This window comes from Eriocheir sinensis, chromosome 35, assembly GCF_024679095.1.
Source record: "Eriocheir sinensis breed Jianghai 21 chromosome 35, ASM2467909v1, whole genome shotgun sequence".
Lineage (NCBI taxonomy): Eukaryota > Metazoa > Arthropoda > Malacostraca > Decapoda > Varunidae > Eriocheir > Eriocheir sinensis.
The window spans coordinates 10,861,852-10,887,930 of NC_066543.1; the positions used below are offsets into that span (position 1 = coordinate 10,861,852).

At 40.2% G+C, this 26,079-nt stretch overlaps 1 protein-coding gene across 13 annotated transcripts in view; it reads right to left on the minus strand.

The window, feature by feature from the left end:
• The window catches only part of LOC127007378 (palmitoyltransferase ZDHHC8-like), a 47,948-nt gene extending 24,911 nt beyond the window's left edge, over positions 1-23,037 (minus strand). For 3 of the 13 annotated variants that reach the window (XM_050878280.1, XM_050878276.1, XM_050878284.1), the window contains exons 1-8: positions 22,870-23,037; positions 20,211-20,332; positions 18,330-18,487; positions 17,829-18,001; positions 17,007-17,042; positions 15,161-15,355; positions 14,618-14,768; positions 10,337-10,366 (exon numbers count right to left, since the gene is read on the minus strand). In XM_050878280.1, the coding sequence (XP_050734237.1) occupies positions 10,337-10,366; positions 14,618-14,768; positions 15,161-15,355; positions 17,007-17,042; positions 17,829-18,001; positions 18,330-18,487; positions 20,211-20,332; positions 22,870-22,961 (957 nt within the window). In that variant the 5' untranslated portion in view covers positions 22,962-23,037. Of the gene's footprint in view, positions 1-9,376; positions 9,495-10,336; positions 10,367-14,617; positions 14,769-15,160; positions 15,356-17,006; positions 17,043-17,828; positions 18,002-18,329; positions 18,488-20,210; positions 20,333-22,869 lie in introns of those variants that run through there. The other 10 variants (XM_050878286.1, XM_050878285.1, XM_050878287.1 and 7 more) reach the window with 6 other exon arrangements.
• Between the last annotated feature and the right edge of the window lie 3,042 nt (positions 23,038-26,079).

The following is a 26,079-nucleotide window of genomic DNA, read 5'->3' on the forward strand; positions in this document are numbered from 1 at the left end:
CTGTTTGTTTGCATTTGATCTGACTTGATTGTTTGATACATGCTTGTTTTTCATGTGCTTGTTTGGTATATTATTGATGCAAATTGGCATGTTTGGGATTTATATAAGAATGTGTGAGGGTTCGTTGTATATGTTAACATTTAAATACATTACTGAATATTTATCACACGCAGCCAATGATATTGGACGAGCTAAATTTCAACCAATCGTGAGCTACAAACCCCAGGTGCCACATCACTCAAAATTCAGGCTTTGTGAATGGACAGATGAAATGAAACTGACTATAGTTAAGATCATTATTGTATTCCTATTGCAATACTAACTTTCTTCCTTCTCTTTCATGCATATATGAATGACTCAACAGTTACAGTTATCCTCCATATTACTGATTCAAAAAGTCAAATAAACTTGAAGCTAAAAAGTAATTTGAAAATGTAGCAAAATATTTTGTTAGGGGATCATTTCCTGTATGTATAATAAACTTTGAAGCTGAAGTGCAATTTGAAAATGCAACAGAAAACGTTCTGTAAGGGGATCATTTCATGCATGTATCTTTAACACACTGAAGATTCCATCCCTAAGGTTGCTGAGTTATTAAGTTGGTGTTGACTATCAAACTCAATCATTTAGTATGTTCCCTTGAATGTTGTTTACTTTGAGAACACTGTGCAATCATCTTCATTTCAGTCAATGTCCTGCTAAATGATTTCAATTATTTTTAACATATACAATCAAACATTTACATGTGACAACCCAAAAGATATATCGTAAATTACCTCACCACCCTAACAACCAACCAGGTCTATTCTCACTGTACCAATTAACTATTTTATTTTCTAATGAAAAATTTTGTGAATTCTGCAGATCTTTCACTTAATGTTGAATGTTAAAGTACCATCTGAAGTACTGTGACAGTGGAACTATGCCTGTCATAATCATGAAATTTTGAGTGGTAAGAAGGCATTTAGCTCTACGTTCATGTGCACACATATGCGCGCGCACACACAATATTCTCGTCCCGGTCAAAACTCGCACGGACAGATATCGGCTTAGTGCGATACCGACACTTGTGAGGGTCATTAACACCTCCATGATCACATGACCCCTCCACTCCAACACACACACACACACACACACACACATCACCCTTCCCCACTTCCCCCATTACTCACCACATGAAACTCATTGTATGGTATTTTTGTGTATTTTCAGCCTTATGGCTGCCTACAAATGAATAAACCATTTATTATTATTATTATTATTATTACACACACACACACACACACACACACACACACACCATCTAAATAGTTACTTTCGATAAAACATTCAAGATTAAGTGTGACTCCTTTCTAACTCCAACACAAAACAAGTGGTGTCATAAAAATCTTAAGGGTATACCTGAAAAGACTCAAAACTTCTTTAACTGAACCAAAATAAGAAAACTGTCATTTGAGCAGCTCAAGGATTGGATCAGAAAAAAAATCAGATACTGAAGCACAACTTAGCCTCTTATTTAAACAACTAAAAGATTGGCTCAGAGAAACAAATTTCCTCAGATACCGAAGCTCAACTTAGCCCATCCTAAAGGTCATGGTGGTAGGAATGCAGCCGAGGGAAGCATAAGGGAGGGCACTAGCTTAAGTGTCTAGAGGCGGCTAAGGTTATGGCAGGTTTCAAGGTCCCTGGGCCGCATGGTAAAGTAATGGTAGTTGTGGCTACAAGAGGGAGTTGGCTGGATATTGGGGCAGGGGCTGGGCAGCGGCCGCATTACCTGTGAGGGTCAATGTCACACTCACTGCCATGTCACGGTGGGTAAGTGATGCCTGGTGTGTGTGTGTGTGTGTGTGTGTGTAGCAAGAACTTATCGCATCAGACCAACTTGTACGATCAGAACAGAAGTAGAGTTAAAACTGATGTTACAAACAACTTACTCACTGTTACTTATCAATTCATCAGTGTAAAACAATTTGACACACTTACCTTCAAAAGGATCCTAATAAATATCATTGCTTTTGCAACCAATATATCCGTGGTAAATTAAGCAAATACTAAACAATGAAAATAATAGACAAAATACTTATCAAAATGAAGAAAGGGACGAGCCTTTGCAGGAAGAAGAGCAATGGTTGGTTAAAGTCTATGAAGGAATAGGAAAGCACTGACCAGAGCTTAGGCCTAATTAGACCACACTAACTCCACCATGGACAACACCTGGCCTTTGATATCAAATGCTGTTAGTTTCTGGGAAAACAGCACCAATGTATATCTGTTAAAACAACACATTCCTAAAGTATGGTTATTCTTCATTGATTAATTAACAACTGAACACATGAACTTTCAATATATAATTAATTATGCTTATGAGTAACCATATACCCAAACTGACTAAAATACAAGCACCATGTACTGTACTTCAAGAGAATCAAAATACGAATAGGAAAGGACTCTACTTAGGACCAGGTTTTACAATACAGTAAAGCCTCGCTTTTATGGACCTTGATAAAATGAATTACGGCTTTAACAATTTTGGGCAGTCCCGTATATGCGGGGATTTATTGCACAGGTTCAGTAAGTAAGGGTTTCATTCAATGGTGGGCTGGCTGATCATGTACACTCATGTTGGTTGGCAGCAGTGAAAACAAAGCTGAAGTGGCAGTGCACATTTAATCAGTCTAGCTTTGTCTGAGCAACTGTAAACACTGCTCTCATCTTTCCATGACTCATCTTTCATCCAATAAAATGAACAAACTTCATTATATATGGGAATGGTCAGAAATAGCAAGCTTTCAGCTCATAATGAACAAAGTTCATTACATACCAAAAGTTAGGATTCCTCAGAAATAACAGAATTTCAGTGTAACATCACCCCCTTCCCCTAATTGGTTTGTTAGGGTGAGGGTTTACCGAACTGTGTGTGTGTGTGTGTGTGTGTGTGTGTGTGTGAGAGAGTGTGTGTGATAAGGTATTGGGATTGGGGCATAGCAATGTGCACTTACAGCCTGGGATTCAGTGGGTTAACTCATAATGACTTACAAGATGTACTTGAAAAGTCTGTGCCATCAATGTGACTTTGTTGTGCTACTTGTGACATCTGGTGGGGAAGGTTATTTTGTGAATCATGTGGGTCTCATACTGAACATCAATGATTAGCAAGATTTCCGTGGAAGGTTAATGTATTCTAAGACAATTGTTTCAGTGAGTATTACTGCAAGGTAGAGTCAGGGCAGGCTGATATCTCCTACTTAACCAACTGCTCCTCTGTTGTTATATATGTATATTTCCTTGGTGAACCACAGGGCACACACGTTTAAAAAAAAAGCAGCCCCTAGTGTCCTGCAGAGATTTTGAAAATATTGTTATAATTTGCAAACGAGTAAGAACGAGAATATAACTGATTTCCAAGAGGAACAACTGAACCCTTTAACCCCTGGATGCTAATATGTAAAAATGAAATAAAAATAATTTAATGTGAAAATATTTCCTGGCTCTACTTTTCCTCCACTGTGTATTCTGCGCCGTCAACACCGTTTTCACGGTGTTGACAAAAATGTCCTATGACATTCAAAACTCACTGTAGCCTTATCAAACAACTTTATAATGGTTGTGGTGTATTTACAATATTTTTACCACTGTCAGGTATTCTTACCCATAAATTTTATAAGAAAACCGATCTCTTAAGGTAACTTGCCTTTCCTGGCATTGGTGCACTCTCACGCTTAGGTGTCCACCTGAAATCAACATGTGACTTGGACACTGGTATCGAAACAAAAGTCTGGCTGTACATCAGAGTCTGTCCCCAGGTCAGTGTCTGCCACACCCGCTGTGTGCACCAGACATATTTGTTCATTTTTGTCTTGTGCTGTTAAGCAGCTGTGCAAATGCATAAACAATTCACAACAGTAAAAAAATTTTGGCCAACCTGAGGTGAGGAAGAAATAGCGAGCACAGCATTGCTGCTGCCAACACGGTGTCTGTTTGTTTATGTGCATCAGCTAAGCAGCTGATTGTAGTTATGATCCAATTTGTATTACCCATTTAATATTATTACAACTTGACTTTAATAGAAAGAAGCAGTCATTAGTGGTTTTCTAACTGCAGCCACATCATACAACAACATCTTGTGGTACTCTAACTGTAGCCACACCAAACACTGGCACCCACACTTGATTCCTCAACTTGTCACATCTCAACATTTTCCACAATAATCATTAAAGATCCATGCACAAATATTTGTACAATACTATAACCAAGTCAACTAAGCAAGTTTTTTTTTTAACACACCTTACTTGCCTGCATGCCCGTCTATCTCTGTAACTCCAATGCCCTGTTCACAAATTCTCTTAAGAGCTTGGCGACACCAGAAAAGTATCCAAATCTCTTTGTTCCAGCCCTTCCTCTCCACACATTTAATCCCTTGCCTGCCAATTTTCTGTCTCTCCAGAACTCATCAACTCTTTTTAAATATTACACATATATTAGAAAATAATAATGATTGGATATGAATACTCTCTCTCTCCCTCTCTTGTGTATGATTATTTATGTACCCCTTCCCCCCCTCACCCCCCCACACAAGCACAAACAACCCACTGTACTATAGGACTGAATGAGAGAGCAAGGTCCCACAAGATCAATGGCTCTCCTCATCCACATGATCCCCTTGAGGCCACACCAAATTTGATCAATGGACAGTATTCCACAGCCATAAGGAATACAGGCCAGCTGTGAACATAGCTGTTTATCTATTATGCATTACCTACAACACTGAAAGGTATCCAAATGAAAAACCATCACATCACCTTAAAACAATCAAAGCACATGTTCACATAATACACAGCAATAGACTGTATTGGCTATGCATGCAGAGCCACACTTGGCCACCCAGAGAACTGTCTAGGAGATACTTGCCCTAGAGAACTGGGTTCTTTTTCTGTTTTGGGATTTTAGATTACACATTATTGTTTGGAGTCAAATGTCAAACCCAATACCTGCTGGTCAGGAAAAAATATGTGTTACCCATTGCTCGTACGTTTTAAGGTTCACATTAATTCAAAGTATATATGCCCACTGTGTGGTGACGCGGGCCCGTACCTATCTCGTGAATGCCAAAGGCAACATGAGATGTTTCATCTCCTGAATATTTTGATTCAGGGCTGTATTTTGTTTTATAGCATCACTAGCACAATTAAATTTGACATTAAATGGGTATTATTCTTGAAGGCATGGTTATTTCGACTTCTGATCTTAAAAAAGTTCATTACACACATGATGATGTGGTAAGCAACACTAAAACTGTAGATAATTGTTAAACATAAGGTGAAGCGTCTGTTACCACGGAGATGAACACAAGGGGCCTCAAATGGCGAAGAGAACTGGTAGTCAAAATAGTCTATTGAACAATAGTGAAACACCTCCACTAATTTCACAGCTCACTGAGAACATCATCATATGGTGGTTGACCAGTTTTGGAAAGAATGGCAAAGATACAACACTTGACCCCCCCCCCCCCCAAACCCAAAGGATAGGTAAATTATAAAGGAACGTTCTGAAGTTAGCAGCTGTGTAACTCCTCTAAGCCCCTTTCCCACCTTCACGAATTCTATGCCGATGAGCTACGAACTTGACACCGTGGCACATCATGAGAAAAGTAGTCCTGAATTCCTCCGATGCGTGATTTCAAAACTTGCATCTACAAACCACTATGAAGTGACTATGACAGACCTACGAGTTAAATACAAAGCACTACAAAACGCTACGATATGCTACGATTATCCTCAGATTTGAATCACGAACACCTATGAATTACCAAGGATGTCATACGAATTACCTACGAACCATCTCTTTCTTCCTTTTTCTCTTTTTTCCTTCCTGTCCTTCTTTCTTTCTCTCTTTTTCCTCAATTTAGTTCTTTCTCTTTCATTTGTCTCTTTCTCTCTTTGTTTTGCTTTCTTTCTTTGGTTCCTTCCTTCTTTCTTCTTTTCTTTCTTTCTCATTCTTCTTATCTCTTTTTTATCTCTTTCTCCTCTCTTTATTTATTCATTTATTTCTTGATTTCTCTTTTCTTTTCTTTATTTCCTTATTTATTTCTTGCTTTCTCTCTTTCTCTTTCTCCTTTCTTTCATTCTTCATTCTCTCTCTCTCTCTCTCTTCAAATATATTCAGGTGATTAGTGGCGATGAAGGTGACCTGACCTTGGAAGGAATGTCAAGTCACCATGACACACCACTCTCTCTCTCTTCAAATATATTCAGGTGATTAGTGGCGATGGATTAGTGGCAATGGGGATGAGGGTGACCTGACCTTGGAAGGAATGTCAGGTCACCATGACACACCACTCTCTCTCTCTCTCTCTTCAAATATATTCAGGTGATTAGTGGGGATGGGGATGAGGGTGACCTGACCTTGGAAGGAATGTCAGGTCACCATGACACACCACTCTCTCTCTCTCTCTCTCTCTCTCTCTCTCTCTCTCTCACACCCACACACTCACACACACACACAAGAAGGATATCAGAAAGTTGGAAAGAATACAAAGAATTGCAACAAAAATGGTCCCAGAGCTCTTGGTGGAGTGGTCGGTGGAGGGTGTGTACGAAGCTTGTGATAAACTGACATCTCCAACCGGGAGGTTACACTTTTATTATATCTGATACCTCGACCTAGCTTGGGCATGACTGCCAGGTGTACGGCTTCTTGCAATATCGCGTCATTCGTACCAAATCCTAACGTTATTCGTAGCACATCGTAAGTCATTCATAGCGCATCATATCACTTTGTAGATTATTCATAGCTCATCTTGGGCAACATTGTAGCGCATCGTGAGACTGATTTGCGTATATACGCACTTTATTTTATACATCATGGACACTTCTCATGGTACACTACGAACATCGTGTTAATTCTTGACCGATCGTACTCTATCGTAGTACATCTTAGCAGTGGCTTAAAACTACCCACATGCTGTCCTGAAGACCACCCATCAACCTGGACTCTAGAGGAAGCCGTCCAAGCGAATCAAGAAAGAGTTCCGGGGGGCAGCATGAGCCAATGCAAGATGGCGCCACTATAAACACTCGCCTGCACCAGAACGGGCTGGGCCGACCATCAGGCCCCACCGGAATGATGCCTACCGGCGCAATAGGCAACAACCAAAAAAAAAAAAAAAAAAAAAAAAAAAAAAAAAAAAGTATCGTAGGTCATCGTAATGGTTCTTGGATGAAGCCGAAGTTCAAGATGAATGACAAACCGCTACGATGTTCCGAGATACCATTAAGATCTTCTACGAAGCACCTACGATGGACCTACGGCGACCTACAAAATTTGAGATTGTAGTGCATCATGAAGAAATTTTGAACATGTTTAAAAATTCTCGCCTGTATCGTGAACTGCCACAATCCACTACAAAGTTGTCTACGAATGAAGCCGAAGTTGATCACGATACCTCACGACGTCAAGTTCAAAGCTCATCGGCATAAATCTCGTGAAGGTGGGAAAGGGGCTTTAACAGGCCGCCAGTTAGCACTTGTACACACACAACCCAACGAGCACATTAATGATGAGACCTTCCATGAGTATACCCAAATACTAAAAACTTGGTGGGAAAAAAATGACATTTACAAATTTCTTATTTTAGAGCATCAAATGCTATAAAGTATAAAGTCTCTCTCTCTCTCTCTCTCTCTCTCTCTCTCTCTCTCTCTCTCTCTCTCTCTCTCTCTCTCTTCCCCACCCACCCACCCACAAACATAATCCCTCACAACCCCACATCTACAAATAATTATGATGGTGACATTATCTATGGTGGGTCAAACTAATTCATGCTGAAACACATACAACTAAAAGGTAAATAATAACACCCAGAAGTAATAAGGAAAAGAATAAAATAGTAATAAAAAATGGTAGAGAAAATTAACTCAGCTGGAAATGAGAATAAAACTGATACCCATTGGGGTCAGACACACCAAAAATGTGTAAAAGAATACTTGAGTGTAAGAAGTGGAAAAAAATCAAAAAGTTTCTAAGATATATAATGCAATAATAAATGCTGAACAAAAAGAAGAAAAAGAAGATGAATAATAAATAGTAGTTGTAGTAGTAGTATGAGCAGCAGCAGCAGCATTAGTGGCAGTAGAGGAAAAGGCAATAACAGTAGTGGTCTGTGGTGGAGTAAAATGGGTTAGAAGTCAGTCAAACTCAGTCTGGTAAAAGATAAAAGAAACAAAAAAGAAAAGAAAAGAACACCAAACACATCATGCCAACAAAATACTACATCCTCCTTGTGTCAAGGCACAGTATAATGAAAGGCCTCAAGGTATTGTTACATCATGTGAAATTGTCAATATCAACATGGCTTGGTCTTAAAATTTTGTCATATTGAATATTTCGTCTTTGTATCCTGACAAGACATTTGTTCAAGACAAATAATGATTGAACACTTTGTGTTTAGGATTAAAAAATATGATACGTACACACATTTATGAAGTGACAACAAACAGTAAAATATTCCTAAACACATGATGATGCCCAAATTTACTGCATACATGAGATAGCCAAATAACATTGTGTGCATGTGAATTCACCATGGTTTGGTCACGTGTTTGACTTGCGATTACTAGCCAGTACCCTCCCTGAATGAGCAGGGATCTCACAAGTGACGGATCTTTGGCTACGGCTGAAACCTCACACCTACACACACCTTGGAGGCAGGACACAATCCCCAACTGACACCCAGTACCCATCCACTGGAGCCAAGGATAAAAGGAGACTGCCCCTCTGTCTTCAATCCACCCGGGAATCGAACCTGGGACCTTTCGGTTGTGAGGCAAGCGAATGTGTGTGTGCGTGTGCGTGTGTGTGTGTGTGTGTGTGTGTTTGTGTCTAGGTATACATACAGGTTCATTCTAACTCACAGATTCATGAGATAAGATTTGTCATTATGAAAAAGGTAGCAATATTAGGGGGAGATTATGAAAATGGTGGAGACAAATAGTTCATACAGACAGGGATCAACAATGGGATGGCAAAAGCTATTTAGAGAATTGAGGATAGAACAGATGCTGAAGGACAGGAGAGGAAAAGGGAAACGGAAGAAAGGAAGACAGGTTAAGATGAAAAGATGGAAAAAGATAGGGTAAGAGGATAGGATACATGAGTACAAAACAGAACACAACAGGATAAGGCAGGACAGGCAAGGAGGAGGATAGGATGAGAGGCTAGGCCAGGATGAAAGGACTGAAAAACTGGTAACAAATAAGTGGTATAAAAATAGAAAAGAACAGGACAGGACAGGATAGGTAAGGGAGAGGACAGGTTGAGGAGGGGCTAGGCCAGGAGAAGGGCTGAGGCACTGGTAGTGTGAGAGTGGCATAAAACTCACCTGTAGATTGCCAGATATGCCCAGATGGAGTACGGGTCGAGCACTAACGAGGGAAGCAAGGCTATACGGTGGTTTGCAGCCACCTGCTGCTGGGATCAGGGTGAGGCACAGCCACCATCTGCAACATCAGGCAAACAACCGAGCCTTTATACTGCTGACTTTGTCTTTTGAGCATCTTTCCCCAGGCCAGTGAGTCCTTTGAAGGTTGCTGACAGTGGCAATTTTGACCACTAGTAACTATGGCATGCTAATTGCCTCTTTTAACATCAAATGATACCAAACAGCAAGAGCTTTCAAAACCATACAGAAAGCACAATAGGAAAGTCTATTTGCCCTGCATTCACCAGAGGTGACACCGTAGCGCTGACCAAACTACCGTATGTACTGATGAGAGGGTTAGACCGTTCCAAAGAAACCTCTACCGCATACACTACCCGATAAAGCTGCTCAGAGAAATATTACCGATAGTACCGCCAGATACAGCTTTATTATGCAAGTACTTTAAGAGCATCACTATGATTATTCTGCAGGACAATAGTTTCGCAGTCAGTTTCCAAGTTTATCAATTAGTCATACACAAGGGCAGAAGAGGCTGTGACACTTCTAGGAGTAAAGTTACTCCTTAGGTAACCTCAACAAGACAGCCCTGAGCAATGCCTCTCTTTCTTTCAGGAGCAACACTGCAGTCTGCCAGTGGCCAGCACAGTGGAGAACCTGTGGTCTGGGAGGAGTAAGGGGATGGAGGAGGAACAGGGAGTCAAAGGCCAGGAAGGGTAGGAGGCAGAGGCAGGGTTTGGTGTTCTGGACTGTCAGTGGAGCCATAACTACCATATCTACCAGAGTTCATGCACCTAGACATGCACTGACCACATACCATTAACACTAAGGGAGCATGCTAAGAGGAAACATACTGCATGACCCACCATGCACCTTGGGTGACTTGGCATGCAATATACTTACGTTATCCTGAGCAATCAAGCCTGCCGTATCCTGTAGGACAAAAACTAGTTTTATGGCCATGCAGACCCACCCATGACCCCTAAAACCATCAGTGCCTTCATTATGATACTCACACGACAAGCCCCAACACTGCTAACAGGCCCACATAACTGCATGACAACTCTATCAAGACAGGACAGATGTTCCCATCATCTAAGTTGTATTGCAATAGATGAACATCTTGTTATATCCATTACGTAAGGATATAAAATGTACAGTCCTTTTAGATTAATTTCCAATCAATAAACTTTTAAAGAAAATGGAAGTGTAATAATTAAAATTTACCTTTATGTAAAATATGATATTTCTAGATAAAATCTTACTAATTCCTAATGTATGTGAGAGAGAGAGAGAGAGAGAGAGAGAGAGAGAGATGGAGAGAGAGAGATGGAGAGAGAGAGATGGAGAGAGAGAGAGAGAGAGAGAGAGAGAGAGAGAGAGAGAGAGAGAGAGAGAGGGGGGGGGAGGGGGGGGGATGTTGGGCAATCATCAGTGAGGACAAGAGGAGGATAGTGTCTTCTGCAGTGGCAAGAAGTATGAGATGAGTAAGACTCCACTGAGTCCTGCATCAAGAGGGGAAACAGGTGCACTGCTGGTGTCAGGAACACTAACAAGAGGCAGTGAGTGGAGACAGACAGCGGTGGATATAATGGGGGTCCAGCATCTTAGTGGTAGTAGCCCCGTGTCTTTATTGGTGCTTGACTATTAGGATCACTGGCCTAACTCCCTTGGTGTAGCTGCACATTTTATAGCACTGCTAACTTAGAAACCTTTGTAAGGAAACTGCAGACTCCAAGAAACTGGCCAGAGGTAAAGGGCAGTCTAGTAGTCTGTCAGTGTGCTTGTAAATGCCCCTGGTAAAGACAGGATGGGTGGTGGCGTATATGGCATGTTCAATGCTTCCTTTCTTAGTGATGTTCTAATGTTACTTCTGCCTTACTGACATGTAACATGATATAATGTCTGTGCAGACCAAGACTGCTATAATACAGATGCATGCTAACAATTATTTAAAGAGTAAATTTAATGCTTATTAAAATTCATGATCCCAGGAAATAAAACATGATAGTGAAACAATAACTTATTCAATCCTTCACAAACCATCTAACTAATTAATATAATGTTTCTACTCACAGATCACAATTATGAGGAATACTGCCCAATGAGTCTGAGCATGTTAAATAAACTGTACAGTGTTACTGTCAAAGCTGTTTGCATTTTTCTAGTTTCCTTGCTATGTTTTAGATTTTTTTTCTACACTGTTAGCAGCCTCCATGGCAAGCTAGAGCATAGCAGCCCAGGTGAGTACAGAGAGTAGTTTTACCTCTTCCTCCTGCCTTGCTTACTGAGTATTAATGAGAGGTTACTTCCTGACTGGTAGAGTAAGCTATCCATCCACCCCAACAGAGGCAGCACATGCATGTCATGGGGCACTCACACACCTTAAGACTACTGTTAAGAGCTGTGGTGTGTGGTAAGGAATCATCACACACAGCATCAACACCCCTGGTTAAAGTCTGGACAGAGATACTGAATGTTCTGACATAGATGAATTATTAATACTATTATTCAATACTGTCCATAATGATATTACCCAAATTTTGTTCTGTGCAAACAAGCCAGTTTCTCTATTTTATCCCTGAAGTCTTAAACTAATTCTAAGTCATTTCATTATTTTTCTCACTCTAAAATGCCACTACTGCATTCCCCTTCATTGCTTCCTACTATCTAAGTAAATTATCTGCTTTAACCAAGCAAGTAATCACTCCCTACCTAAAATTTACCATCACTCTCCCCTGCTGTAATCCCTTCCTTTGCTTGCTTTCCTGTTGTTCTGTCACAACCCTAATCACCCACATGGAGTGGAATCCACAGCTGCCAATTACAGAAACTTTGTTTCTAATGATATTCAAAACAAAGCACAACTGATGCTGTGGGTTGCATTTGCATTACCTGGCTCTGTAAATTAGGTTATAATTTCCAATGTTATATTGATATCCATGGTATTCCTAACCTGTACTACAATATGTTCTATCTTACTGTACCAATATTGAACTCTTTGCAATACTCTACAAGTAGTTTTCAGAGAAACCAGTCACTCCACCTCCAAAAGATTTCTGCATTACCTTCATGCCTTGATAGTTTTCTCCACCTATAACATGAAATGCTTGATTCTCACTTCACTGCAACTGCCTACTATGATTGGGTTGATTTAATAATAAATGCAGAAATGGCACTGGAGATCTACAAATAAGAGTATGTACATTTGTTTTTATTACATATTAGATCCACATCTGCTAACAAACCTTGACCCTAGGCCCCCTCTTTCCTTACTTGCAAGGGAGAGCTGGATGGAAATATTCCTACAAATCCTGTGGGCTAGTGAGTGGAGCTAATGATCTCAAGCATTAATCCCCATTACTAAGAGTTCTAAGGAAAGGCTCAGGTGTTGCTTAAAAAGTATATATATATATATATATATATATATATATATATATATATATATATATATATATATATATATATATATATATATATATATATATATATATATATATGTCTGAATGAGTTAGTTGGTTGCAGAGGAAACCAACTGTGGCTTGAGAAGAGTAGAAAAGAAAGGGAAATGATAAAAAGGAGGAGGAGGAATAGAATAGGACTTTTTGTCATGGCCATCCCCTTGGAAAGTTTCTAGAGGGAATGGGGCATCAAATACATAAAGATCATCAATCATTTTCCTCTGAACCAATTAGTTCTTTAATTTACAAACTGGTTGGACAATGTTCAAGTAGCAGAAATTCTTGATATGTACATAAAAAGATACTTTTGTAAATCATTTGTCAGTCAAATCATCACTGAGAGATTCATTGGCATAACCCCACGACAATAAGAAAAAAAAAGCAATTCACAACACTCTTGAACAACTCAACCAAGAACAAAAACTCCAAAGCAATCCAGTCTGGCCAGTGAATCACATTCACTGAACTCAATGCAGCATTAAATACCAATGATGTGGATGAGACTAAATGAAAGGAGTATGAGAAATACTAGGTAATTTTTTGATTGGATTATATTCCTTGGATTTCACTTATGTTCATATTGTATGGAAAAAAATAAATTTCCTTAAGTTATATAAGAACAAAATATTAATTTGTAAATAATACATATTTAAACTAAAGAAAATCTGTAATGCTACAAACCCCAAGTACCATGAAAACAACCACTAATAAAATAACTATCTTGACAATCTGTAAATGAAAAACAATTATGCAGCATTACCAATATCATAAAAATTTCTTTAGCCCCAGAGAAAACTATTAACCAATATTATCTACAATAAAATTGTGTTTCAACTTCGATGTATTGTGTTGATGGTCATAACCCTGGATGAAAGGTACAGCCTCTTGTTTTAATGGGATTTAAAAAGATGTTCTGAATTCTTTACACAACAGTTCCATTTAAAGATATAGAAAAATTATTATAAACTATTGATTAAAGTTAGCAAAGGATTCAGATGACGGATCTCTTTATGATCATCCACAACAAGCAACAATGAGGACCTGGCGTGACTGATGAAAAGGATGACTTTGATAATCTGCAACACTGCCAGTCACATTTCGAAGCATAGCACCACACAATCAACAAAAGGCCAGTCCTGTCACTCAGCCTTCCAAGGGTGGTAGAGAGACCCAAGCCCTGGCACACTCACCCACACACATCCTCTCAGATAAGCTGCTTACCCACACCCACACTCATCTTAAGTAAGCAACATTTCACCCAGCCATTCAGACACACACATGGAAACCTCTTCACACACCCCTTTACTCAGCGCCCACCCACTCCCCCAACAACACACATAAAACACCCTCTTAGAAAATCGCCCATCCACCCCATCACAGACGCAGATACCCTCACACACTACTTAGGTAAGTCCCCCATCTACCTAAACCACACACCCAGACACCTTCTTAACTAAGCACCCACCCACACATCTCATCACACACCCTCTCAGGAAAGTGCCCCCCACTCACACACACAACCTCTCAAGAAAACACTCACCTACCAAACTAACCACACAACCAAACACACAGACATACGTTTGCCTTTGAGAGAGCTGCAAGAGGCAGCAGAAAACAGCACCAACGAATCACTCCCGCCACAACACCACCAACTGTGTCCCCTCAAGAATGACTGACGGAGGAACTCATATGTGTCATGCATGAATGTAAAGCTGGTACTCACTTGACTGTAGGCAGTGGAGTTGGGAGCCTGCACGCCATTGTCCATGTAGACACGAACTTGGCTTTGGCTGGTGATGGTGGAGACAGGGGCCTGCGGACTGGATGACGGCTTGAACTTGTATCTCCCTATGTACTTGGCAGGCCTCTTTATGCTGCAATGAGGCAAACTGTGTATCAGGACTGTGCTGAGTTAATAAGAACCATCATGGTCAGGGCTCTGCTTCTTGCATAGGCAGGGTGGTAAAGAGGGTGGGTTCCATACTCTTCACAAGCGCTATGGCAATATGAATAGTCACTAATGCGTATGTCCGAAATATAAGGAGTAGGATAGCCTGAAAACGGCAAACTTAATCTTAAAAAATTCTGCATGTTTCCTTTACTGTGAAGAAATGTAAATAACCAAAAGAGGGAGAGTTAACCTGGGCTACTGGGATTAATACTGCAGCTTTTTCCATTTGGTTTGTCTAACTTTACCATTGATAATAATAATAATAATAATAATAATAATAATAATAATAATAATAATAATAAAGGGTGTGCCAACCTAGGATACTGGGGTCCACACAGGATGAAGCAGCAGTTCCGGCAGCACCCACGGGAGAAGGGGTTGTAGCCTCCGCGGAACTTGCCGGTGACCTGCTCATTGGTGGTGCGGCCGCGGCTCACCAGCACCATGTGGAACCCCGTCAGGCCCAGGATGGGGATGAGGAGCAAGGCAATGACTCCCATCACCACCATACTGTGAGGGGAAGGAGGAGGTAGATGAGAGAGGGGAGAGGAGGGGAATAGTGTGGAGGAGTGGAGGAGGAGGCATTTACAAGATATGAAGAAGAGAGTAAAAATGAATGCAGATAAAATAAAACAGAGAAGAATGAGAAGATAGAGTGGGAGTACAAGTAAGAAGCATGAGTAAAAAGAAGAGCCAGAGAAGGATGATGGCTAGGCTCCCTATAAAGAAACTGATATTATGTGCCTTTCTGACAATATTTGGACTTCCTCTCCTGCTTCTTACCACTAAAATTGTCTGGTAAATAGACATCTTTTCATCTGCCAGTGTGGGTTTTATTCGCATCAAGATGATGTCAGTGTGATTATCCCAATCTAATGTTTGGAAAACAATATATGGAAAAGTTTTATGTAAAAAAGCTTTGGAAATTTTGGTACATTAAAAAGCTATGCAGGAAATAAAATGTTCAAATTTCTGGCAAAAAGTTTGTATATATTTATAATAATCAATACGGAATGTATCTTAAGAATCTAGAAGCATGGTGGTTTATGATAAAAAAAATAATAATTTAGCAATATCAGCTGTTGTCTTCAAAGCTTTCACTAATTTCCTTGATTTTATCAAGCCCTTTTCCTTGCTAATCTTGTGAAGTTGCCTTCTCAATTTTCTGAGTTTCCCTGAACTACCATTTTAATCCTACACATTTTTATAACTTCTATGGGAAGGAATTATACAATTCTTTATATTATAACAGTACTTAATCATCCACTATGCACACAGCCCAGCAGACATACACGTTATTCAGAGATCAAAACACCTTTGTTATGTGGAAGAAATTTCTGATGAATTAGCAAATATAATTGCTCTATTACTTGACCAACTCTAAAAGGAAAAATACACATCCACTGCTCACCAACTCTACAGAAAACAGGTTTACCTAAAGATACTTATGTCCCAACTTAGTAGTAAAGGTTAGATCAGCTTCAGAGTAAGGTAAAACAGGCATACGGTGCAATTATGATAGAAATAGCTTATGCTGCAGCCTTTTGCATACCATGCATTCTTCTGAGAACACTGTGGAATCCAACTTGAACTTGGTAGTCAGACTTAACACATGACTGACAAGGGGCAGAGCCAAAGCAACACTTTACGGAATGTTAGCCTATCCATACAAACCCATTCTGCTTAGTCCTCAGAAAAAAAAGCTACACTGGAACATTACAATGAGGAGTGTCATAGAACTGCAGTAACAATAGAAAATGTTTATCAATATTCATTTTGACAAATTTCACTTTTATGCCACATCATATGACCTGAAGCACCAATTTTCAATAATTGGATTACATAAGTTTACCTTTTTTTTCAAATCTACAAATTTACATAATTAAAATTCTAAAAGTAGGGCATTGCCTTTACTGGCAAGCATGGCCTCTTCATAACTGCACCCTGTTCTGCTACAGAAACCACTCTTACTGTACTTAGCTCAGGGAAGGTGGTGTGGAAAGGTGGAACCACTACTACCCACTGCCCCACCTACTGACACAGGGTTGTGGAGTCAGAGTTAGAGTCAAGAGTAGAAAGTTTTCCCTCCACCTCCACAACCCTGCACCCAAAATCACTACTGACAGCTGACTGGCTCACTGACTACCTGCACTGCACTGACCTTATGACCATTGACTCAGCAGGATTGTTAGTCAATCTGTGGAGGTGTACTCAGGTGAGTGGATTGATTCCTGTTGTCTATGCTACCTCAGTTACACGCTCGACTTTTTAGCACATCCACTATGAGGTTACTTATATTTATTTACTGACAAAAATAATGGATCAATCTTACCCTGAGCATGTGACTCAGTAGTCCCTTTCCATGCAGCATGTCAGCCTCCTCTCCCTGCCAGCTTATCCCACACTCCCCTCTCTCCCTTCCCCACCCTACCTCCTCTCCGTCGACATAACTATGTGCATGTAAAGGGGCTACTGAGTCACAAGTTTAGAATATGGGCTGATATTTTTGCCCAAAACTATATTAGAATATCCTATGTTCGGATATATTTCTCTTCATTTCATCAGCCCATGTATCCAGCATGAATTTTTGAGCTTTCCAGCATGAATTAAAACATGCTTTATGTATTACTTTTAACTTTCTGATCCATATGAAGTATGGCATATACATACTTTTGACAAATGATTAAGGTGTCATGAACTCACACATCCAACTTCTGCATATATATTAAATGGAATCCTGATGCTCATTTACAACATATTTCACCAGCTCCTCTTTGTACAACACTAACCACAGCATCATGCCTTGGAGTCAGCTGAGGTAAACCCTAACACTCAGATGAATAACAGTCTTATCTCTCCTTCTACCAAAAGACTGCAACTTGTACCCATGAAAGTTCACACTCACACTTTTTCCCTTGATTCAGGATGGTTAAGTTTATAATTCAGAAATTGAAAGCATGACAAATAAAACAAAAAAACTTACCTTATAATAGTCTTGACTTCAGTGAGGTTATCTTTTCTATCAAGGACATGGACAAGACAAAATGCAAAGATGGAGATCATATGGATGCTGAGTGAACACAGAAACATGAAGAAATAGCGGTAGTTCCTTCGACCTATGCAATTGTTGACCCACGGGCAGTGATGGTCAAAAGTCTGCAGAGAAAAAACATGTTGTTATTACTTCACACACTACACCCCCAGCCAACCCCCCTGCTTAAGGGGGACAGTAACTGCTCCTGTCAGCAACAAATCTTTAGTGGTCTGAGCAAGGAACACAAGAGGCACCAAAGAGCAGTTTGTGTATGTATAGTGTATGTATATTCCTATAATTTTTAATTCATCATTAAATGCATGTTTGCTCATGATTCACAACACAGGAATTTGTATGCAAAGCAAGTTGACTAATTAGATTATTATTATGATATTTATTAATATCATAATTCTTATGAAGGCATTACATATATTAAACATGAGACATTACCTCAATGCAGTGGTTGCAGACTGAGCAATGTGAGCAACGTGGGGGCCGGTAAAAATGACACGTTACGCACCACTTCATGCGTACTGTGATGCCATTTATCTCTACATTCTTGTAAAGTGGCGCTCGGAAGTCGTCATCCCGGTCCTCGTCTGTTGAGGCTGCAAGGGAGATACATATTGTATGCTTTGTATACACTCATTAATTTGCTCATTCACATGATCTTAAAAGCTTTTACCAAATAATTTTCACATCCTCTCATTTAACCCCTTCCATAACACATTTCCTGGCAAAGAGTGAGCTAATTCCCCTATAACTATAACAATCATCCTTACTCCCATTTCCTTTGTGTAGCAGCACAATGATGGCTTTCCTTCCGGCACCTCACCCTGCTCCCATATTAGATTACACATACACAGCACATCTGTTATGCCACCCATGCCAGGGGCCTTTTCTAGTTTTACGTTCTTTAATGCCTCCTCAATCTCACCCCTCTCTACATTCTCCAGTGGATACTGCTGCCATACACTGATCTTTAATACTATACTCGTAATTTTTGCTAGAGCTCCCTAACATTCTCATTTAGCATCACTCTAAAATTCCTCTTAAATACCCCCTCACACTTTTTGACAAACACCTAATCATCCTCTTTATCTTGCAAGTATTCCTAGTTTCTACTGTTTTTCATTAATGGTTCAGAATTCTATGAGAAGCACTGTGCAAGACTGCAGCAATAGGCGCACCAAACATCACCATAGACGATCCAGGATTCAGTACGTTTCCTAACTAGTAGAAGGTAAATGTTATAATTGTATTTCGTAAAGAATCCTTATAACCAAAAACTAACTAAAATTATGGGTATTCTTTTTCTTGAACAGAACACTGAATAAACAATAGAACAATAATATGAAAATATGTATAGCCACCGTTGCCAGGTCATCGTACTCAAAGCACAGTATTTACCGGTTTCTGACGCCTAACTATTGCCAAGAAACATCAGGATCTAACTCTTTTAACGATAACTATAAATGAGTTTCGTTATTGGAGCCCAGAAGACAATTTAGGGGTAGGAAGTCGGGAAATATAATCGGCTGAGTACGACAATCTGGCAAAGTTGAGGTTGTAACTACGAGGCCCGAGCCAGCCTACACGCCACTTTGGGGGTATCAGATACCATAAATAGCATATTTTTACTGCGCAAAGCAGGTGATGTCACTTATTGTGACTTCGTGAGCTTTCATATTTATCTATTTGTGTATATTGCATGGTGACAAAACTTTCATTACTAGTTTCATTTTTACTAGTGACATGAATATGTGACTGTTTTTCACAATAGAATTTCACTCAAACAAGTGAATCAGACACCACAGAAATATTACCAGTGTGTGTATGAATGAATACAATGATAAGCACACACTTTGATTTAACTCTAGGATGTCTCGTGGATCATTAATAAATAAAAACAAAATATCTGGATAGGCTACTCTTTAGCCCGTTACCGGCAAAGGCTGCAAAAAAAGTCCCTCCACCAAGTTTGTACCCCCCATTTGGTGATTGTTAGGTATGCCTATTATGAATTATTGTTGTTTTGTCACTTGCACAAATATATAAGGGTAGGCTTGCATATGATTATTTGAAAAGACATAACTGTTCATTATTAAAAGATATTTTTTCTCTGAAGAATATAATTTGAAATGTTTTAAAAACCATTAACAAACAAAAAGATGAACAAATATATATATATATATATATATATATATATATATATATATATATATATATATATATATATATATATATATATATATATATATATATATATATTCAAATGACACAAGTACATTATTAAATTAAAGTAATACACATTACTACCAATTCGCTCACCTTTTGGTATAACTCCAGGATCCATAAACGTGGCTAAAGAGAAATTGAGCACCACAAAGAGTGTGACAACACCCTGATACACTGGGACGTAGATGCCCCATCTGAAGTACAGAGAAGTACATCTGCAACAAGAGAACAATATTAGCATCTGACTGGTTATGGTTATCCCTCTATCTGACTACCCTTTTATCACCCCTGTTGTGGAACTCTTAACTTGAGGAAGTACAGTGGTGCACTGAGCTTCATACTTCATTGGTCAATTAATCAATCAATGGCAGCATACGCTGTGGGAGGGCATGTTGCCTTGCCCACCCTCTGACAATATAAATACATATCTCCTTTCTATCCAGGATCAATTGACTACCTCAAGCCATGAAATCTGTAGGACTCCCCTTGGCCTTCTCCACTCTGGAATGTCTCTTTACAGAAACAAGAGTGAACTTCTAGGCAGCAAGCCACATGCTGAAGTTAGCATTCATGGACTATGCAGATACTATGCCTTGATCGAGTCTATTGGGGTACGTGCTAATTTGACAGTGTCCTTCCAACAATATCACATGATTCTACATAGGCACTTATTACCAAAGGCATTAACACGCCTCTTCAAGTCACTAATCAAAGTCCACATCTCACAGTCATGGAGTAAGACAGGGAGCACAAGAGCGACTTGAAGATATAGAGCTTTGTCTTTCTGCACAGGCAAGCAGGCATTGACACCATGTATTTGTGCTGAGCACATCAATAACACTGTAAGAGTCCACCATAATCTTCTTGTCAATAGAACTTTCATTATTCTGCACTATGTTACCAAAGTACATGATCCTGCAACGAAACGAAAGCTATGGCATCAATTCTACGAAAAGAAAGTTAACTAGTTCCAAGTTCTTCTTACTCCATGGTCCATTTCTTCAGAGACGTTAGTCTTTTCTTCATTCATGTAACTGTAATATATACTGCTTCTTATAACCCAACAGTAGTCAGTCTTGTCTTAAGCCTTTCCAGCTTTGGGTAAATATGTAGTTTAGCTCTGCCAACTCAAAATACCATATACGCCTTCATATTATTGTTAGAGGGCAAAATACAAGCCCTTAACCATAATACAAATGTGTACATACCATTTACCATTGACGAGGTTTCAGGCCCTGCTCCACTGCCAGCGCAGCGCTCCACAGGGGCCGTCAACAATTATGATGTTAGCCTCAACAATAATTCTCGATATGCACTTATTCACAACATCGTAGTGAGTGGCGAGTGTTAATTACTTACATGGATAGCCTACTGTTACTGTTAGATTAGTTAGAAACTAACCTAACTGCTGCACCCTAGACCACAGCCACAACAGTCTCCTATGCACTGGCAACACTGGCTAAGTTATGTTATGTTTCCTTTGATTAGGTTAGTTTCAAACTATGTGTGCCTTTATATTATGGTTAAAGGGCATATATTTTCACTCTTTAACCATAATATGAAGGCATATATAGTACTTTGTGGTGGAGCTCAACTACACATTTCCCAAGATAAATATTCAGTTTTCTTCAAATTCCTCTTGGTTAATTCTGTATATAATTACCACAAACTCTTAAAATAAGAACAAAAAGGAGAACCACCCAAAGTCTCCCAATACAGCACTAACTCCAGTGAGGGAATTGTTCAAACTGGGATATATGTGGAAAAAGTATAAGATTACGTTAACTAGCTACACACTGAATGTTTATTTAGTGAACTATAACCCAGTATATTCAAAGGGTGGAGCAAGGGAATGTGGATGAGGTGGAACACAGTACAAATGTGGGTGTTTTTGTTAATAACTGAAAATGACATGAAATGACACAATATTCGCTATCTTACTGCATGGAGAAATGAGATAGGTAGAGCAAGGGAATGTGGATAAGGTGAAACAGTGTACAAATGTTGGTGTTTCTTATATTAACTTGAAATGGCACAAAGTGACACAAAGTTAACCATATCAACGTGCGGAGAAATGAGAAAGGGTGGAGCAAGGGAATGCGGAGGAGGTGGAAGAGTACAAATGTTGGTGTTTTTATATTAACCTACTAGAAAGACATAAAATTCACCATATCAATATACGGAGAAATGTGAAAAGGTGGAGCAAGTGAATGAGGATGAGATGGAATCATGGAATGGAGTACAAATGTGGGAGTTTCTTTTATTAACCTAGAAAGACACAAAATTCACCATCTCAACCCATGGAGAAATGTGGAAGGGTGAAAAATGAAATGTGGATCAGGTGGAGCAGTGTAAAAATGTAACCTAGCCGTGGCCGCCCTAACCATTCTTTGCACCGCCTCGCCCACCACCAGCTCACTCCCTCCTTTTACCAGTACACTAAACACCTAGACACAAATACAGCGGTAGGAACAATGGCGCGGAGATATTTGTTGAAGAAGGAAAGTTGAAAGAGAATTGAGAGTTGGAGAAAAGTTGAGAAAAAAAGAAGGGAAGTAAAGGAGTACCAAGAGGTGATTATAGGATGTAGGACGACCTTAAGGCTGGGACACACCGCACACTTGTCCCATTAACACCTCACAAGGGAAAATATTCACATCCACACGTCAATATACACCTGTTTACAACACTGACAAGAGCGGGCGATCACCTCGGGGTGTCGTTTTGTGGCTTATTTTCCCTTCGTACTCACGGATAGACGAAGAAAAGAGTGGTGCATGCTAGTAGAAGCGTCCAAGCACACGTGGCTGGTATGAACCGTGTCTTGGGCTCACAGCTGGGCATTTTATCCTGTATTTGTCATCTCAGCATTAAAACATGGCCGCTCCTCGCTCCCAGCCATGGACGGCGGGCCCGGCGCGGCGCCAGGCGGGGGCCCGGACAGCCGACGGTCGCGGCGCGGCTACATGGGATTGGGGACTCTTTGCGTGGCTTATTTATAGGATCAAACACTGTAAAGTTCCACACAATCGTCCCCTGAACTCCTTTACTTAACCTGAGCTAATGTCTATAGGTGGATAATTGACATAGAGCTTTTATTTGTTGTTTCCTTACAATTTTCGCACACAGTGTACTGGGAATATGGAAAGTAGTCTCGCTTTACCCGTATGTGCGTGTATGCATGTCAGCAGGCTGTTAATATTAGCTAGAAACAGAGTAATTAAAATTTTCATTCATGAAACCGAAAATAAACGTGAATGACGGGCTTTGTACGCTGAATGAAATATATTTAAATGTCTCAGAGAACAATATCATTTACGTACTAAAAAGTGCAATATATTATCTGATACGAGTTTACTTCAGAGTTTCTGCCTGCCTTATGCATGTATGATTGAATTACCTTGGTTACTGATAAATTCAAATTCTTTCATACACAAATTAATGTGAAAGGCTACTACGATTTTCTGCTTCCTCGTTTTCTTTCTACCTAGCTTTCAGGTGCGTTGCCTGTCTGGGGTTGTAACTTATAGAGTGAGTGAAAGCTTCCAGAATGTGAGAGCGGCACGAAAGTTGGTCCGCGGAAGGGCCTGAAAGACGTGCATGCTTCCCGGTTGATAAATCTCCGCCCACCCGCTACTCCCCCGCCTGCTCCGCCCCCGCCCCCAGCGTGTCACCCCGCTGGGAACCCCGAGGTACGGGCAGGACAGGGCGCGGCATATGACGCCAAGATATCATTATGGTCATCAGCGGCGTGGGCGTGAACTTACTTGAGGGCGGCACGTCAAGGCGCCGCTACCACACACTCTGCCCTTGAGGCTGCCTTGGGCGTGCACGGGAAGGGCGACAAATAGGGGTGTTAAGGGGTGAAGGGGACTGCTCTCCACTGGGGGTGCTGGGGGGACTACTACTACTACTACTACTAGGCTACTACTATTACTACAACTACCACCACCACTACTACTACTACTCTCTTTCGATGCATGGGCTATGTAGGAAAATATATTAAACAGCCTGCTTTATCACCCTATTCTCGCGCAAATGCAAGATATTCTTGGTAACAGGTAACATCTCATAACAACCAACAAATAATGGAATAAATATACGGGGAGCTGATATATATGTCTTGCCCCCCTCTCCTCCCACACATTCACATCTTGAATGTGTGGGAGGAGGCTTGCTCTTCTTTCGGTCATGCTCCCTCCGTACCTTCAGCTCCCTCCCCTCTCTATCATTTTTACTTGATCGCTTGATGATTGATTGATTGACTGATTGATCGACTGACTGATAAATGGAGGGAGTGAGGGTGAACGTGCAAGAGTGAGAGTGAGTGAGCGCTCTCCAAGCAATCTCTCCCTTTGCGATAAGTCGTAACAGTAGGTATCACTATGGCAAAATTCGTTTCCTTCGTTTTTTTATTATGAACCACTGCTATGGGTTAATGGCTATATCCAGCAGTCATTTCCTCCCTTAGTAATAAATAGTGTGGCTGAAGTATGCCAAGGAAAATAAATGGAAGGGGTATAATATATGAAAACCGATAAAGGTGGAAAACAGTTTAGAAGTTGTTGTTTTTATTTGGTTATGACTGATTTCTCTTGACAAAGGAAAGCATGGAATACGTCCGTGAGCGAGAAAGGGAAAGTGTGGAGTGAGTGAATGACTGACCGAATGACTGAGTTTAATTTACCAAAGTATTCGAAAACCGCACTCTAGCTTTCCTCTTACCTCTTAACAAAAAAAAGCGAATAGTGAAATAAAAACATGAGGAACACTCTATCACTTATCAAATACGAGTTTAGTTTCAATTGAAAGGAACAGAAAGAATGAACTAGCGATGCGAGTGGCAGTATTAGGTCTAGAAAAGGAAAAGAACGATAGATACAATGACATGCGTTGTTTTAAGCAGAGTCAATGCATAGATTGGGTGAAATCCGGGATGATACGATCTTGACTCAATCATGTGAGAATATATAAGTAGATATCATATGGGTAAGAACAGGTACGTGGGATGAGATGAAATATAATGTCCCCTCCTTTTTCTCCTCCTCCTCTTCTAATGCCTCTTCTTGTTCTTGTTCTTGTTCTCGTTGTTCTTGTTCTTCTTGTTGTTCTTTTTGTTCTTATTCTTCTCTTTTCCTTCTTCCTCATCCTCGCTCACTCTCACTCTGCAGGGAAGAGTTGTCCGTTGCCAAGCCTCGCCCCGCCCTCAGGTGTGCTCTCTCTCTCTCTCTCTCTCTCTCTCTCTCTCTCTCTCTCTCTCTCTCTCTCTGCGGTAAACAAAACTACTTTTAGAATGTTTGACAGCCATTTAGGATCACCAGTGTTGGGAAGTGGACGAGGCAGAGTAGGAGGTGAAGTAAGAGGTGTTACATATTATGTTTACTCGTTTTATATACACACGTGACGTTCCTTTGTATACATGTCCTCTAGTACATAGTGTATTCTTAGTCTATCACCTTTACACAACTATAGTCTAATCTCATCACACACACTCATTCGTACTCGCAGCTTTATTACTATTTCAAACTACCATACTACCGGAGAAAATAGTTGCACCCTGATATTAACGTTATCTTACTAAAAAGCGTAATCTCGGTGCATTATCTTGATAATAAAAAGTGTACCGTGTGATTATCATTTAAAAAAAAGTAGCTGTTATCGTAAGTGTTACTCTTAGCTGAGGCATGTTACTATTGATGGCGCCTCGGTGGTGCAGTAGCGTGCCTGTAAAGTTCGAGTCTGCGGGTCCAGGTTCGATTCCCGGCACGAGTAATCGGCGTGCAGCTCACCCATCTGTTCATCCGTCCCTTCAGGCAGGTCGATAAATGGGTACCTGGGGAGACTTGTGGAAGGTAAACTGTGGTAACCCGGATGTCACACAGGCCGGGCTAATGGGTTCCTTCCACAGAGTTGTGCAGGTATATATAAATCTGTAGTTCCTATCCTGCAGAGGCTCAAGGGC